Here is a 13,759-nt window from a genome sequence, read left to right as displayed (position 1 = left end):
AAAATTTAGCACACTTGAACAAAATGTTACCATTGATTGTGATTTCGATAAGATGCGAGTTTCTTTTATCTCTAGCGCTCTGCTCTTTTTGCCTATAAGAGAGAGAACATTACACAGCTTCAGGTCATACTGTAAGTACTATAATAAAAATTCTGTAAGAATGTAAATAGCATTATGGCAATATTGTGTGATTATGAAGTATGGGTTGCACCTGTATTGTATGTAATTTATTTAAAGGAAGACATTAACCAGCAGACTAGAAAAATGAGTTGTCGTGCAAGCCCTATTATAAGGTAGAACTACAACCAAGCACAATATATACTTTTATATTCAATGTAAAGGAAGAAGGCTCTACCTAAATTTGAATGAACAACGTTTCATGCTGATGCTGTTAACTTGAGGAGACGATTTTGACTTAGTCATAGACACCAAAGCCGCTGTGAATTTCTCAATGTTGTGTGGACCAAATCTTTCTTTTGGGGGGAAGATTGGAAACACAAGAAAACCAAAACAAGTCAGGCAAACCTGGGTGAGGTTTCTGTCCAGTGTTAAGTTACAGTACCAGGAAATTACAGTTCAATTTTGACAAAAGTACTTATTTGTAACTTTGATTCAAACTCAAATATTTCATGGTTGTGTATGATACCCAGGAGGGAGTCGAGTCTCTGGGTGGTGGAGTTCGGTGGGTGTAACTCATGGTAGATGGCAGAAAGCAACCTCTCTCTCTCCTCCAGATTGGACACTTGAAGGATTTCAAGGGTGTTGAGGTCAATAGAGGCAATGTGAGATCCACTGAGCTCTGCCTCTGTAGGGTTTGATCCACCCAAAGCCACAGAATTATAATTAACATTGATGAAATCTGTTAGCTTCTGATAAATTACACTAATGAATCTCTAAAATAGCACTTTATTGCTTTGAATACTGTACAAATAGGTCCTGCAAATCATTAGACAGAAATGGTAAAGTCTCTATGGTGTTGTATTAGCTAGTAAATGTTGTTTTCCTTCTCTTTTTAAGTTGATGCATGGAAATATTCTTAAACTGGTGCAATAACGTATAAGTGCAAATGAGTAATACATAATCTGAACAGTTATTGGTTTGCGGTATGCACTTTTGTCTCTTTGAATGGTTTGTGCATTAAACAGAATTAAAAAAGGGTGGGAAAATGGCAAAAACAAATGTGCAAACTGTACTTTACCTCTAATGAAGGGGAGGCATTTCTGTAGCCCAATATTACAAAACCATTGGCAGACCTCCTCTGTGTTCAACTCTGCTAGAGTTTTGGCTCTGTGCCTATTAAAGTCATGCTACACTCATGTAGATTCACAGACAGACACACAAAAAAGATACAAATGACTTTTAAAGGTCACGGGGTGTATGCGTGCAGACACATTCATCAACTTAAAATAACCGTACATGAACGTATTGTTGCATGTATGCGTGAATTTAATGCAATGAAAGACGTGTTCACACAAAAATACCAATTTAGAACATTCCACCATAAAAGACAGAAAATAAGACCAAGTTGGCTTTAACAGTTTTTTTTCTAAAACCATGGAGAATGTTCTGTGCTCTCATGAAAGACTTTGCATGAAAGTACTACTTGCGTATAGCCAAACGCAGTGGATGCTCTGACTAAAACACAAACCCCAGGAGTATTTTCATGTGTAACTGCATTTAATTTTCCAAAATGGCTAGTGGGGTCTTTCTCTTTGTCAAGAGAAAGACCCCACTATGTTTCACTGAATAATAAACAATGTTTTGTTGTGCAATTAAAGGTATGCAATTTCTGCGCCACAAATGGCACCAAATGGAACTGCAATCTGTTTGAATGACCTAACTGGGCTGGACATAATAACACTGGCTCAACCAATGGTTTGAGTTAGGGGAAATACTTCTTGTTTAGCCAAACAATGGAAGACAATGCAAATGTTTTTTGTTTTTTTTTTCCACAATCTTATACACAACAAGATTTAAAAGTAAAATTACCTTTATTGCACAGTCTCCAGCATGATCCTTTGACTGGGGAATGTAAGACGCTGGTAGGAGGAGAGTTAACAAAAGCTCATTGGTACTTTTCAAACCTGTAGTTTAATGCAATTAATCTGAATCCATGAGAGAATCACCTGATTGGGGACAGAACAAGACAATAGCGAAAACAAAAAGCCTTTATCACCCAGACAATGCATGACAATATGAGGTCACAGCATGTCATTACCAACAGTTATCCTTCTTTGCCGTGGAGATTCCTCATCTTCAAGAATTTCATCTCCCTCTTGGCATATGAAGTGAAAGGTCTGACTTCTTGGCACCGTATCACCCAAACTACAGGACCTAACAGCTGGTTTCTGTGAAAGTTGACAAATAGGAGCATTCGTAAATGTTTAATCCCATTTGAAATGCATATTCATTTTATTGTTTGAAAAATTTGTCATGTGGTGAGTATGCAATATGTAAGATTTTGATGGGTTGTCAGTAGAGATGGAAATCGTATGGGTTTTAATGATTCTGGTTTCGATTCTGATTGCTCTTAACGATTGTGGTTCCTTAACGATTCCATTAAATGGCTAGTTCACTCAAAAGCTTTTGTACTTTATATGACTCTCTTTCATGGAATACAAAAGGAGATGTTACACAGAATGACAGCCTCAGTCACCATTCACGCTCATTGTGTGGAAAAAAAATGCAATGATAGTAAATGGTGACTGAGGCTAACATTCTGCCTAACATCTCCTGTGTTCAATGGAAGAAAGCAATCAACATGGGTTTGGGTTAATAAATGAATACCGAATTTTTTTTTTTTTTTTTTTTTTTTTTTTGGTGACCTATCCCTTTAAGTAGAGCAGGAAACACTGTAAGAGCACTTTAGTACAGTTTCAATTGCATATGTGTATGAATGCACATAAAATACTGTATGAGAACCGTTAACGGAACCGAAAGTCATCATTAGGTTTCAGTATTTTTTTTAAAATTGAAACCAGTTCTTGGTTCCCAGTACTAGTTATCAGTAATTTACTAAGTAATTTTACCTTTTGGTGTGTTAGTGCGTTCATCTTGCTGCTCAGAGGTAGTAGCCTCAACTCTTCCTTTAGTAACTCATGGCTGGTGGCATCTTTGTTGCTCAGGTCATCTAAATGAGTAAAACAACACATCAACAAGATGTCAATACTGTTAGCAGATGCCTCCTGAGCTGATGGGAAAGCAATTTTGGATGATGAGAAGTCCTAACTCGGTCTGGGTCATTGAGTCGAACTCTGGGAAACAAAACAAGTAGAACTTAAAGCTAACATGGGAAAAATGGGTCCCAAACTCCAGTCTGCACAGTCCAGAGCACCATATTTGGTGTATTGTGCTCTGTAGAACACACTTGAAAGCTTGGTTGGAATTTGTGTCAAATTAATAATGTCAACCGGAAACAGCTACTTAATCTCTGTATGCTAGTGCTAATGATTGATCCGATTATGTTGAGGGAGGAATGAAAGAGTTTGCTTTTTGCTGTAGTTGTTATTACATGTGCTCTGTACCATCAGTCATCTCTGATTTATCATGAGTCTGGTGCACACACACTAAAATAAATGCCAACACACAGAATACCAAACTAGGATACTGTGGGATGTTGCAAAACTGGGCTGGCAGTGAAACAGGACAAGTGAGGGACTGTCTGGCCAGTGGCATAGTTTAGTGACCAATGTCATCTATGTTTTCCCACAGACAGCTGACTGTTCTAAAATTCCCATAACCACATTGCTTTATGTACCCCCTCCCCTTCCCTAAAGCAGGAAAATACAAACAAGTGCTGGGAACTGTCACACTGAAATGATAATCTTAAATCCTGTCAGAAGTCTACTCTCTGATCCTTGTTGATTCTGTGTAATAGGAAATAGCATGTTTGGCATCAGTGCCAGGTTTGTGCATAGCCTGAGGGAAACTACTGGGATATGGGTCAATAACATAAAAAATACATAAAAATTCCAATTAAAAAAAAATATTACTTAAATAAACCTCTAATATAATGAAAATGTTTTCAATTTTTGAGGTCAATCATTCTGATATTAAGTAAAAATGTAAGTAAGGGGGTTAAAGTAAAAAAATGTCTTAGTGGTGTAACTGTCCAGAGAGAGTAAAATAAATATATAAATAATTAAAAGATTTAAGAAATGCTGGCATATATAGTTTTGAAAAATAATTGATCATTGTTTTATTTTTTTTTTTTTTTTTTTTTTTTTTAAATAGGCAGTGAAACAATTCTGTTTTAAAATATTATTGATATTTGAAAAACACCAAATCAAGGTCAAGTGGTGTAACTATTTTTGTTTTGTCATATGCTGAAATGGCACATTTTGTTCAGGTCAAATAGAGTAACCATAAGAGAACTTCTTGATACAGTATTTGTGAATCATTTTTTTTATATATATAATTATATCTTAAATCTTGAAAAGGAAAGTGTTTAAATAGATTTAACTTGATGTTAATTACATTAACATTTTTAAAGGCATGAAATCATTTTTTCTTTCCTTTTTAAAAAAATAAAATAAATCTATACATGTTTTTCCAAAATGTATGAAACCAACATGGAAACAAAGATAACATATCTAAAAACTTGATACATGTGTTTTATGCACGATTTTAAAAGATTTCTAATTTTATCATATTTTTTATCACATCTCAGACAAACTTGTTGACAATATGTTGGTTTCATAAATTTTCAAAAAACATTTATGTCATTTTTACTTACATATAAATATAAGTAATTTCAAGTGGTCTCTTCAAGTAAATTTTATTAGAATGTGTTTGTTGCACCTCTAATACACTAAAATACCTAAAAAATATTTTTACAATTTTTTTTATTTTTTTTTTTTTTTTTTATTAATCATGAATATAATCAAGAAATTTTCTTAGGGTTACTCCATTTGACCTGGACAAAATGTGCCTTTTCAAAAAGATTTCTATTATTTTTTTTTAATATAAAATGTAAAATATTTATATAAATATATTTTTTTATATTTATGTTTCTCTCTCTCTCTCTCTCTCTCTCTCTCTCTCTCTCTCTCTCTCTCTCTCTCTCTCTCTCTCTCTCTCTCTCTCTCTCTCTCTCTTTTTGTCACATGACAACAAAATGGCTACCTGCATGTTGGTTACACCAGTGGTTCTCAACCTGTTGAAAAACTCCTAGTTTAAATGTCCATCATAAAATAGTTGTTGTCAAGTAATTTTTTGGTGTGAACTGCATTTTTAATGTAGTTTTGAATAACTTAATAGATCAGGACAAAAAAAATGTCTCTGACCCATTTAAATCTATTAAAAAAAAAAAAAAAAAAAGAAATGGATCCCAAGTACAAAAGCAAACAAACATGATGATTTCAAACACGCATGAGGCCATGTCTCAGTTTGCTTCAAGAATGACTTATTCCCCAGACTGGACTAAAAGAGTCCAGAAAAGGAGAGGAGACTTTCGGAAACTGGGCCACTTCACACGGTCTGTGCAGTGCAGTCGGCCCTCTGACAGCCTCTGGACATTCTAGACAGTGAACAGGAAGAGGATATGTGCAGAGCCTGCCCCTAGACTGCAGAGAAAAGTCAGTAAAGCCGAGGACTTAACACAGGTCAAGATGTGAGGGATCGAACAACAAGATCCTTCTGTAGGAGACTAACACACATATACGCTGAAGTTCAACACATTCTCCTCATTGAAAACAGGCAGTAAATTGCAAACTGGATTCCTGTAAAATCACGTGGCTGAAGAAGGTAGAGGTACTGATATTCCAAGTGAGAGAGGCCTTTGGGATCATGGGAAGTATCTTGGTCTTTCCGCCTTGCCAGCTGTTTCCCTGGTCTCCACAGGGCCCCCACTGTACTCTGGAGCAGTGTGAAACGCAGCACCAGAGAATACAGTTTCCTTTAAACCAAACTCGCTGAACTTTCAGAAGAGTGAATTATGACGGCAAATTGAGAAATGAAATACATTAGAACAGTGTTTCCCAACCACTGTGCCGCTGCACACTAGTGTGTCTTGAAAGATTGTCAGGTGTGCCGTGGAAAATTATCAAATTCCACAAAATAAATAAATGCATGAAAAAAAAAATATGATAATTTCAGGGATCCAAACTCCTCATCTTTTGGAGAAATTTGCCATTTTGAAACATAATCAGTCACTTTTATGATTCTGAATAGCAATGATTAATGTGCAAAAGTGACTGATATTTATATGCGTTAAGGGTCTTTCACATGACTCAGAATACATTGAAGTCTATGAAGTGGCGACACTTTACACCAAAGTGTTTTTCACACACACGTTTTTGCTTCACCAATAATGTCTTTGAGAGTACTAAGCAACAAGAAATATTTAAAAACTGTCCAAATTTGTGAAGAGACATTGAATGTCTCATAATTTCTTATAATTAAATATTACCTTATCGTTTACGAATATCAGAGACCCCAGTTATTTAACTAATTTAAATTCACCAAGAAAACGCTTAGACCTAAACATAAACGAGTTATTTTATTACTTTCTGCTATCAAAGCAATTGCAAGCTTTTTTTCTCTCTTCCAAATACATGTTTTCAATGTTTATTGTGCACACCTCCCGCTTTTTTACATGGCAAACTCGTAAAATCGCCCCTTTGTGACGTTTTCTGCAACTCTTGTCATGTGGAGGGCAATGCGGCACTTGACGCTGGCGTTGAACAGAGCGTTGACGCCTCGACTCAACTCATGTGAAATGCACTTTACAATGAGGAAAGAACATTATTGAAACTAAAAATTATTATTATTTGTCTATTATTGTGGTCTTTTCTGATAAAAGCCATGCTCAGCAGTTTAAATAGGCTACTGTAGGAAAATGATACCGTAGATCTGCTTTGTGTTTATAATTGTTATACTGTCAGTAGATTTGTAGCCATGCAACTTTTAATAAAGGAGAAGGTAAGGACATTATTGAAACTCACTATAATTAGACTATTATTGTTGTCTTTTTGGATGAAAAATAATGCTCAGACTGAAGGAAGACTATAGATCTGCTTTGTTCTTTTAATGCTTAAACACTATAAAGTCTCTTGGTAGATTTTGGTCATGAACGACTCGAAATGATTCACTGACTCACTCATAGCACATAAGACGCTCATTTGTCGCCACCTAGTGACATCTCCAGAAGGGATCACTGAACTAATCAGTTAATAAATAAAATTAAACAAATTTGTGAAACAGAAGCAAGCCTCACCAAATGTGACATGTTTTTTTGTTTTTTTGCATAGCCGAATTTCAAACATTACAAGTAAGCACGCTACTAAGATGGCCAGAAAACATGGATGTCGAAAAATATTGACTATGGTTAGCCTATGTGGGTTAGTGGTGTGCCGTAGAATTTTTTAGTCGTAAAAAGTGTGCCATGGCAGAAAAAATGTTGGGAAACACTGCATTAGAATGTTATTTGATTTAGGGTTTTATACCTGTGCTGTGTGCATATATATATATATATATATATATATATATATATATATATATATATATATATATATATATATATATATATATATATATTCTTAACGACAAGGGTGTAGTAAAAAGAGAAGACATATGTGTTAAAGGGATAGTTTGGCTAAAAATGAAAATTCTGACATCATTAGCCGCATTTCCACAATCGGGCCAAATGAGGGTGAGCTGTGTGTGCCAGGGCCAGTTGCGTTCCCACTGTCACTGGGCTTCATCGTGCTTCCTTGGGGCTTACTCAGGGCCAACAGCCAAGCGCCCTGGCCCGCCAATTACCCTTGGGCCAAACAAGGTCAACAGGGGCTTGAGGCAGGGTCGATGTCAAAGGTGGAGTTTTGCTGAGTCAGGTCAAACGTTTCAGCACCAAGATACTCATTCTGCAAGAATGGAGATTTGCCAGTACTGGTCAGTAGACAGAATTAGGGCTCTTCTGAATATTTGAGCTGATGAAAATGTGCAACGTCAGATTGATGGCGTCTGCCTAACAGTGTGCATTTTTCACAGTTTTTTTGTTTTTGTTTTAGTCATAAGTTTTAGTCTATTAACAAAAAACAAACAAACAAACAAACAAACAAAAAAATGTCCTTTAAATTTTGTCAATATTTCATCATGTCATTTCCATTAGTTTTAGACTAAAATTGCATATTTAGTCAAAGAAAATATCTTTTAGTTGATGATAATGTGCAAAATGATGTGTCTAAGACTGTAAGACCAAACTTTAATCAAATCTTCAAATTTTTAGGAAAAATTTAAAAACATTTTCTAAATTTAAACATGTACCAAACATATTAAAGATAGGCTATGTACAAATTACTGCACAACTGTCCTTGCATGTGAAACCAGAGCTCTAAATAATAGCATATATAATGAAGTATTCATTACTCTTTAGAAGTTAGTCTGCTGTATTCTGAATTCTTCATGCTTAAGAGACTGTTATTCATTTTCTGTGTTTAGCCAGTTTAGGATATTGCATTACGTGTGTTTTTACAGAAACAGCGTTTTCACAATGCAAGTTAAGCATACTATGACTAGCGCATAATGTAGTTCAAGTTCACCTGTTCATTCGCTTCACTGTCTGTGCAAAGATGTAAGTTGTAAAATTACATAAATTAGAATCAGAATCAGAATCAGCTTTATTGCCAAGTATGCTTACACATACATTTGTCTTGGTGACAGGAGCTTCCAGTGTACAACAATACAAAAACAATACAAAAACAGCAGCAAGACATAGATAATAATAAAAAATAAAACATAATTATACACATACGTACATACACACACAGACACACATATACATACATACACACATACACATACGTTGTGCAAATCTAATACAAATCTGTTATCTGTTATGTACAGTGCAAATACAAATCTGTTATGTACAGTGCAAATGTTTTTTTTTTTTTTTTTCAGAGGAATGAAATGGCAAAAGAGGTTGGATGTGTCGGATAAATATAAAAAAAATACTAAACTGTGTATTGCACATAGTTATTGCTCAATGGGGCAATTTTAACTGTTCATGAGATGGATAGCCTGAAACAAAAAACTGTTCCTGTGCCTGATGGTTCTGATGCTCAGAGTTCTGAAGCATCGGCCAGAAGGCAACAGTTCAAAAAGGTAATGGGCAGGGTGAGTGGGGTCCAGAGTGATTTTCCAGCCTTTTTCCTCACTCTGGAAGTGTATAGTTCTTGAAGGGGGGGCAGGGGGCAACCAATAATCCTCTCAGCAGTCCGAACTGTCCTTTGTAGTCTTCTGAAGTTTGATTTTGTAGCTGAACCAAACCAGACAGTTATTGAAGTGCAGAGGACAGACTCAATGACTGCTGAGTAGAACTGTATCAGCAGCACCTGTGGCAGGTTGAACTTCCTCAGCTTGCGAAGGAAGTACAACCTCTGCTGGGCCTTTTTCACAATGGAGTCAGTGTGTGTCTCCCACTTCAGGTCTTGTGAGATGTAGTGCCCAGGAACCTGAATGACTCCACTGCTGCCACAGTACTGTTTAGAATGGTGAGGGGGGTCAGTGTTGGGGTGTTCCTCCTAAAGTCCACAATCATCTCCACCGTTTTGAGCATGTTCAGCTCAAGGTTGTTTTGACTGCACCAGACAGCCAGCTGTTCAACCTCCCTTCTGTATGCAGACTCATCGTCATCTCGGATGAGGCCGATGACAGTGGTGTCGTCTGCAAACTTCAGGAGCTTGACAGAGGGGTCCTTGGTGATGCAGTCATTGGTGTAGAGGGAGAAGAGTAGTGGGGAGAGCACACATCCCTGGGGGGCACCAGTGCTGATTGTACAGGTGCTGGAAGGGAGTTTCACCTGTCTCACAAGCTGCTGCCTGTCCGTCAGAAAGCTGGTAATCCACTGACAGATAGACATGGGAACAGAGAGTTGGTGTAATTTATTCTGGAGTATAGCTGGGATGATGGTGTTGAAAGCCGAACTGAAGTCCACAAAAAGGATCCTTGCATATGTCCCTGGTCTGTCCAGATGTTGCAGAATATGATGCAATCCCATGTTGACAGCATTATCCACAGACCTGTTTGCTCGATAAGCAAATTGAAGGGGATCTAGAAAGGGTCCAGTGATGTTATTCAGGTGGGCCAACACCAGTCTCTCAAATGATTTCATGACCACAGATGTCAGGACGACAGGTCTGTAGTCATTAAGTCCTGTGATTTTTGGTCTCTTTGGGACAGGAATAATGATTGAGCATTTGAAGCAGCATGGGATGTCACACTCCAGTGATCTATTGAAGATCTGTGTGAAGATGGGGGCCAGCTGGTTAGCACAGGATCGAAGACACGCTGGTGAGACGCCATCTGGTCCTGAAGCTTTCCTCGTCTTTTGTTTCCGAAAGACCCGGCTCACATAATCTTCATAGATCTTAATGCAGGTTGAATAGCAGGAGGGGGGAGAAGGGGGGTTGCAGGAGGTGTTGGTGTTTGTGTGAAGTGAAGGTCAGAGTGGGTGTGGGGTGTGAGATTGGGTCTTTCAAATCTGCAGTAGAACACATTCAGGTCGTCAGCCAGTTGTTGGTCCACCACAAGGTTGGGGGTAGGAGTAGCTGAAAACTAACTTATTGTCTAATAAAAATTATTGTTTTTCTTGTCATATTTTTGTCAACAATATGCTTTAATAAAATTGTTTATTCATCATTATGATGCATCTTTTTTGTCTCGTATTTGTTAATGTTGATGAAATCACTCACACACACACCCACACACACACACACACACACAAACTTGTTTTGATATAATTGTGGGGACTCTCCATAGACTTCCATGCATTTTATGGATTTTATACAGATCTAACGATAATTTCTATCCCCTAACCCTTCCCCTCACAGAAACCTTTTTGCATTTTTACATTTTCAAAAAAACATTGTTTAGTATGTTTAATAAGCCATTTCCCTCATGGGGACCGCTGGCAGGGTCCCACAAGGTAGGTGATCTCAGGTTTTACTATCCTTGTGGGGACGTTTGGTCCCCACAATGTTGTATAAACATGTACACACAAACACACACACACTGCTGCCAAACGAAGACGTGATCAAGTATAATGTTGCCGAACTTGCCAAGTTGTGTATCCAGCGCACAACGGTACAGGTTCGGGAAAAGATAAAAACATTGCAGACACAGTACAAATCCATGTTGATTTCAAGGGCTAGCTAATCTCCTCTCCAAAGTGTGATACCTCAGCTTGAGTTTCCCTCTTGCTTGTGTAATGGGCAGATGTGTGACAGTGGCAACAGAGCAGCGTATTAAGGGTGGGTTTTAGGGCAATGCTGCAGGGCTGTTGGCCCGATGGTGGGAATGCAGATAGATTTTAGTGTCGAGGTCTGAGGCTATTGGCCCCAGCTGGCCAGTTGATAGCCCTGGCTCGCACTGGCCCGATAGTGAAAAAGTGGCTATTTACTCATGTTGTCACAAACCCATATTACTTTTTTCCTTTAGTGGAATACAAAAGATGTTTGGCAAATGACAGCCTCAGTCCCCATTCATTTTGATTGTATGTACAAAAGATCCTATGAAAGTGAATGAAGACTAACCTACTGCCTAATGGGCTGTTGACACAGAATACATTTTTACATCACGAAACCTGCGTTCTGATTTATTAATTGTGCTGCGTCTAGCTTTGAGTGCAAAAGTGCATTCGGCCTGAACGACCTCTTACAAAACTTTTTGTGTTTCTTGGAAGAACGAGAGTCAGACATGTTTGGAAAAACATTAGGGTGGGTGATTAAATGATGACAGAAATATAATTTTGGGTGAACTATCCCTTTAAATAATATCCATTAGCACATCAAAGCACATGGTGTGTGAATGTTTCTAAGGGGATTTGATTGCATTTGTAAGAGACATATGAGGAGGTGGGATAGATCCACAGGAATACAATGCTTGGGAACAGGTCATATGGCTTCACACTGAGGAATCCTGGGACAAATGTGTACAAAAGATGTCCCTTGCCACAGCATAGACACCACTGTCCCAAACAGATTACCCCTTGCTCACAAGACCAGCACCCCAGTCAGAACACTGAGATTAAATGCGACTCTGTGACCTCAATGGGTGTCATTTCTCTAAGACCAAACAATAAACACCTTAGTTTTCAGTAAAGTGCTAAAGCTTGTTTTACTAAAGGGTCTAAATATCTAGATCTAGTGTTGGAGATGCATGCTTTGTTCATGATGAGACCTGCAGAGTTGCATGTCCACCCACACCCTCTGAACCGTGCCTTTTCCAATGGAAACCACGCCTGGATGAAGACATGAGTAAAATCTCAAGTTGAGTCATGAGAGAGCAGTTTCAGTGTTTCAAAGATATGCACGGATTATGAAGGATTCAGACTGTCTTAGATTTATTCAGAAAATTTTTTACTTGCTTGCCATATAAAGTTACGTACCTACAAACCTCAGAATATGTATAGAACTCCCTCAAATACAACTTAAAATTTATTCCACACACATCATTGCAAATCTGTCACATGTCATTGCAAACCTGTTATACTTTCTTTCTTTATAATTTCTCTGAATTATAATGAATATTTCGGTCCGTATTTTCAATACAATAGCCGTCGATAGTGACTCACTTCAAATTATAAATATAGCTCAAGCATCATATTCCAATTTTTCTGAAGGCATACAAAGGTTTTGGTGAGAAACAACCCTCTCATAACGCTAATGAACATGCAACGGACTTCAATATTTTCACTGAAGTATTACTTACATTTTGGGCTGTTTCATACCAAAACCCATCATTTGCCTTCAGAGGACTTAGAATATGATGCACACATCACATGGACAACATTTATTATAATTTTAGCTCCTTTTTTAAGCTTTAAAGTGAGTCACTATCCACTGCCATTGTATTTAAAAGACGGACTAGAATATTCAATAGATTTTCTTCTTTTGTGTTCGGCATAAGAAAGAAAGTGTTATGGGTTTGGAATAACATAAGGGTGAGTAAATTATGACAGATTTGTTTTATTTTTGTGTGTTATTTATTTATTTTTTTTAACTATTCCTTTAAAATATCACAATAACACAGAATAATATCACAAAATAACAATTTAGGTCGGGTCTGGTGGTCGCTGCAAGTGCCTTTTTTCTCTCTTTCCACTGATTTATGACATTTGCGAAGTTGCTACAATCAATCACACTTTGTTCTCAGTTGACAAATTGAGTTGAAGCAGAAGTTAAATACTTAAAACTGGCCAATAAAGTGTTTACTGTTTATATGGTAATTTAATACAAATAATACTGTGTATGTTACATTAGATGCCCTATGAGGACCTTTTCAAATGAGTGATAATCCAAAATTTGCATGGAAAAGCTCTATAAGATATCTGTTGTATCTCTAACACAGTTTTCACACAGTGTGAATAATACAACATTAGCTCCAGGCATTAAAGTCAAAACTATTGTGAAGATTTATCACAAAGCAAAACAGACTCACCCAAGTTGTGTTCAGTGAACTGTAGCAAACTGATTCCAGTATTGAGGCTTCCTGCCAATGCAAACAAAGATTTGACTATTTTTCAGCAATACGTCATGAGTTAAGCCGATCTTAAAAAAAAAAAAAACAAAACATGCTAATGGACTCCATGCAATGATGTTGAAGCCTCTTACTTTTTCGAGGATATTCAGGAAGAGGGGACACTTGAAAGGAACTTCGCAGGAAGTGTATTGTAGTCTTGTCCACAGTTTTCTTCTTGACAGTTACTTCCTCCTGGAGCTCCAACTCTGGAAGTTCAGGAGGACTTTCTTCATCTTTGGTC

At 37.3% G+C, this 13,759-nt stretch overlaps 1 protein-coding gene across 1 annotated transcript in view; it reads right to left on the bottom strand.

Moving 5' to 3' along the window:
• LOC127411693 (uncharacterized) overlaps positions 1–13,759 on the bottom strand; it is a 28,674-nt gene that overhangs the window by 14,274 nt on the left and 641 nt on the right. Inside the window, exons 1-9 of the mRNA XM_051647399.1 lie at positions 13,611–13,759; positions 13,438–13,488; positions 3,030–3,130; positions 2,219–2,348; positions 1,990–2,039; positions 1,199–1,307; positions 647–805; positions 356–473; positions 31–92 (exon numbers count right to left, since the gene is read on the bottom strand). The exon at positions 13,611–13,759 is cut by the window's right edge and continues 641 nt beyond it. Coding sequence (XP_051503359.1) covers positions 31–92; positions 356–473; positions 647–805; positions 1,199–1,307; positions 1,990–2,039; positions 2,219–2,348; positions 3,030–3,130; positions 13,438–13,488; positions 13,611–13,759 — 929 coding nt within the window. The remainder of the gene's footprint in view (positions 1–30; positions 93–355; positions 474–646; positions 806–1,198; positions 1,308–1,989; positions 2,040–2,218; positions 2,349–3,029; positions 3,131–13,437; positions 13,489–13,610) is intronic.

Source organism: Myxocyprinus asiaticus, chromosome 21 (genome assembly GCF_019703515.2).
Source record: "Myxocyprinus asiaticus isolate MX2 ecotype Aquarium Trade chromosome 21, UBuf_Myxa_2, whole genome shotgun sequence".
NCBI classification, from domain to species: Eukaryota; Metazoa; Chordata; class Actinopteri; order Cypriniformes; family Catostomidae; genus Myxocyprinus; species Myxocyprinus asiaticus.
Note: the sequence above shows the minus strand (reverse complement) of the source record. Positions and strands in the feature narration are given on the sequence as shown.